This window comes from Neophocaena asiaeorientalis, unplaced genomic scaffold (genome assembly GCF_003031525.2).
Source record: "Neophocaena asiaeorientalis asiaeorientalis breed wild unplaced genomic scaffold, Neophocaena_asiaeorientalis_V1.1 scaffold77, whole genome shotgun sequence".
Lineage (NCBI taxonomy): Eukaryota > Metazoa > Chordata > Mammalia > Artiodactyla > Phocoenidae > Neophocaena > Neophocaena asiaeorientalis.
The window spans coordinates 5,449,562-5,453,853 of NW_020174645.1; the positions used below are offsets into that span (position 1 = coordinate 5,449,562).

The 4,292-nt window shown below is 48.6% G+C and overlaps 1 protein-coding gene across 1 annotated transcript in view; it reads left to right on the forward strand.

Moving 5' to 3' along the window:
- PITPNM2 (phosphatidylinositol transfer protein membrane associated 2) overlaps window positions 1-4,292 on the forward strand; it is a 35,878-nt gene that overhangs the window by 5,308 nt on the left and 26,278 nt on the right. Inside the window, exon 2 of the mRNA XM_024758468.1 lies at window positions 117-220. Coding sequence (XP_024614236.1) covers window positions 117-220 — 104 coding nt within the window. The remainder of the gene's footprint in view (window positions 1-116; window positions 221-4,292) is intronic.

Here is a 4,292-nt window from a genome sequence, read left to right on the forward strand (position 1 = left end):
GAAGTGCCTTCCCCAGGACCCTGGACAGCTCTGAGAGCTGCCTGATTGGCCCGGGTTTCTTGGCCTTTGAATCCTTCACCCCCCACCCCCTTCATCCGGTGCTTTTTCTGCACCAGGCCCCTGGCGGCTCAGGCTCCTCCCTTGCAGACCCCAGGCCCCAGGGATGGGGGAGGGGAGGAGAGGAGCGGGGAGAGGCCTTCACCCAGCCTGTGCGGGCAAGGTAGGGTAGGTCAAGCCCGCAGTCTCCGGGGAGTGGTTGGCAGGGATGGGCAGTGGCTTCTGATGTGAGCAGGACACTCCCCTTCTCCTCTTCTCCCCTCCCCCATACCTGGGGCCTGGGGTCTGTGCAGCCCCAGTGAGGCCAGGTGGGAGGCACCCTCCCCCGCCCCTGCTCCCTCTCTGGCCTTCCCCGTGCCTTCTCTGCCCTCGGATCCCTGGCAGGCCACACCTCAGCCCTCAGAGACTCCGTGTGCCCTGACCCCTCTGACCTGCACGTCCTCTTCTCACTGAGCCACCCAGCACCCCAGATGTTTCATTCCCTGGGGCTGCCGTAACAAAGCACCACAAACTGGATGGCTTAAAGCAACAGAAATTTATTCTCTCAAAGTTCTGGAGGACAGAAGTCCAAAATCAAGGTGTTAGCGGGCCGTACTCCCTCTGAAGGCTCTGGGGCGCTGGGGGGAATCCTCCCTTGACTCTCCCAGCTTCCGGTGGTGGCCGGCAATCCTTGGCGTTCCTTGGTTTAAAACTGTTTCACTCCAGTCTCTGCCTCTGTTGTCACATGGCTGCCTGCCCTCTGTGTGTGTCTGTGTCTCTGTTTTCTCTTCTTATAATGATCTCTTCTCATTGGATTTAGGGCCCAGCCTAAGTTGTCTAATCCATCTAAGTTAAGATGACCTCATCTTAACTAATTATCAATACATCTGCAAAGACCCTATTTCCAGATAAGGTCACAGTTTGAGATTCTCGGTAGATATGGATTTTGGCGGGGGAGGCCTTTAACCCACTACACTGGGGCTTGGGCAGACAGGTAGCCCCATCCCCACTTATAGTTTTAGAAACTGAGACCAGACACAAGAAGCAACTTGTCCAGGATGAGAGAAAGTTGGCCCCAGGGTTAGGACTACAGTCTCGGTACTTGCTCAATAACTGCTTATCAGCACCTACCTTGTCCCGAGGTGTTTTCCTTGAGGCGCTCACTGCTTCGGGCGAGTGGGCCCTGGAATCCAACAGGTCTGAGTTCGTCCTGGCTCTGCTGTTTGGTAACTGTGTAACCTTGGACGGGTCACTCGGCCTCTCTGAGCCTCCACCTTCCCATCTGTACCTTGGGGGTGATAGTAGTCCTGCAGTCTTCTCAAGGGCTCATTGCAGTAACTATATGAGAAAGCGCATACCAAGCGCTTAGCACAACTGCTAATAAACGAAGCTACTGTAAGAGGCGGGATCTTGGAAAGCATCTGAGAAATGGTCGCTGTTTTCATGACAGAATCTGGGCCACATTCCAGGAGCTCCTTTAAAGAGTGAGGAATGTCATGTCCCTGCTCTGACTCCATCTGTGGAGGGTCTGCTGTTTTTCTGAAGGGGACTCAGTGTCTCTGGCCATGGAGATAGATCACGTCTTTGTGCCTTAGAGAGGGTTCGTGCCCCGAGGGCGAGGCAGTGCTGTGGGGAGTGCCTGTGTACGTGTGCGAGGACTCAGGTGTGTGGAGTATATGTCATCTGCTGTTCAGGAAGCTGACCGAAGATGGGCTTGGTGATGCTGTCATGTCACCATGGAAACAGATGCTGGGCTTAAAGTCACCAGCACCTTGACCGCGAGGTTTTGTGCAGAAGCAGAAACCTGAGCTTCTGGACCCTGGGAAGGACGTTCGTGGCAGAAAGACACTTGGAGGTGACCCAGGCATCACGTCTCCTGGGCAGTGCCTCCGAGGCCCCTTCTCACTCGTGTTTGATCTCTCTGAAATCTTAGTTGAGTACAAGAGGCAAGGTTGGTTTTTATTTGTTTGTTTGTTTTGTTTTACACCAGATTTATTGAGCTGTAAGTCCCACACCACACAGTTCACACATTTAAAGTGTATAGTTTAGTGGCTTTTAGCACATTCACGGAGTTGTGAAACCATCACAATTCTAGAGCATTTTCATCATCCCATAAAAAAGTCGCTCTCCATTCTCCCCCAACCCCCAGGCAGCCAATAATCTACTTTCTGACTCTCTGGATTTGCCTATTCGGTACATTTTATATAAATGGGATCGTATAGTATATGGCCTTTTTTGTCTGGTTTCTTTCACTCGGCATGTTTTCAAGGTTCATCTATGTAGTAGCATGTGTCAGTACTTCATGCCTTTTTACAGCCAAATCATGTTTTATTGTATGGATATAATTCGTTTATCAGATATATTATTTACAAAAAATTTTCTCCCTTTCTGTGGATTGTCCTTTCACTCTCTTGATAGTGTCCCTTGATGCACAACAGTTTTCTTTTTCATTTTGATGAAGTCCAATTTAGCTATTTTTTCTTTGGTCGCTTGTGCTTTGGATATCATATTTGAGAAACCACTGTCAAATCCGAGGTCATGAAGATTTGCCCCTATGTTTTCTTCTAAGAGTTCTATACTTTTAGTTCCTACAGTTGGGGCTTTGATCCATTTTGAGTTAATCTTGATATGTGGTATGAGATAGTAGCACAGATTCATTCTTTTGCACTTGGGTATCCAATTGTCCCAGCAGCATTTGTTGAAAAGACTCTTCTCTCCTGCATTGAATGGTTTTGGCCCCCTTGTTGAAAATCAATGTGTAGCGTATAGATCTGTGGGTTTATTTCTAAACTCTCATCTCCATTCCACAGATCTGTCCTATGCCCGTACTATACTGTTTTGATTCCTATAGTTTTTTGTTTTTTTTTTTTTAAAGAGCTACTACCACCCGCAACAGGTGGATGAATCTTTTTTGGCTGCGTTTGTCCTTCGTTGCTGCGCGCGGACTTTCTCTAGTTGTGGCGAGTGGGGGCTACTGTTCATTGCGGTGCAAGGGCTTCTCATTGCGGTGGCTTCTCTTGTTGTGGAGCATAGGCTCTAGGCGTGCGGGCTTCATTAGTTGTGGCACACAGGCTCAGTGGTTGTGGCGCATGGGCTTAGTTGTTCCGCCGCATGTGGGATCTTCCCGGACCAGGGATCAAACCCGTGTCCCCTGCATTGGCAGGCCGATTCTTAACCACTGCGCCACTAGGGAAGTCCCTACTGTAGTTGTGGGGTTTTTTTTAATTTATTTTTGGCTGCGTTGGGTCTTCGTTGCTGCATGCGGGCTTTTCTTTAGTTGCGGTGAGCGGGGGCTACTCTTCACTGTGGTGCACGGGCCCTAGAGCTCGTGGGCTTCAGTAGTTGTGGCAGGTGGGCTCAGTAGTTGCGGCGCACGGGCTTAGTTGCTCCGTGGCATGTGGGATCTTCCCGGACCAGGGATCAAACCCGTGTCCCCTGCATTGGCAGGCGGATTCTTAACCACTGTGCGACCAGGGAAGTCCCCCTACTATAGTTTTATAGCAAGTTCTGATATTGGAAAATGTGAGCATTCCAGCTACCTTTTTGTTTTCAAAATTGTTTCGGCTGTTTGAGAGCCCTAGGAGTTCCATATGAATTTTAGGATCAGTTTTTCCCTTTCTACCAAAACTGCCATTGGATTTTGATAGGGATTACATTGGACCTGCAGATTGCTTTGGGGAGTATTGATGTCTTAACAAATACTAAATCTTCCAGTGCGTGAACACAGATGTCTTTCCGTTTATTTAGATCTTCTTTAATTTCTTTCAGCAATGTTTTATAGTTTCCTGTGTACAAGTCTTTTCTTTCCCAGGTATTTTATTCTTTTGGATGCTATTGTAAATGGAAATGATTTCTTTATTTCCTTTCTGCCGTATTTGCTTTTGTGGGTTGATTTTGTATCCTGAAGCTCTGTTGAATATATGTATTAGGTCTGACAGATGTGGGGGGCATTCTTTAGGTTTTTCTGTATATGGGTGTGTCATCAACAAATTGAGATAGTTTTACTTCTTCCTTTCCTATTCGAATGCCTCTTACTATTTCTTTTTCTTGCCTAATTTCTCTGGCTAGAACCTCCAGTACAATGTTGGCTAGAGGTGAGAAAGCAGGCATCCTCATCTTGTTCCTGACCTTGGGAACACTTTCAGTCCCGGCACACTCAGGAGTCAGAACGGAGGAGTTTGCACGTGTAGTGCTGGGCTCGGACAGGGAACCGTGGCCCCTTCAGTCTCCTGCATGAGTGCTGGGGCACGTGGAGC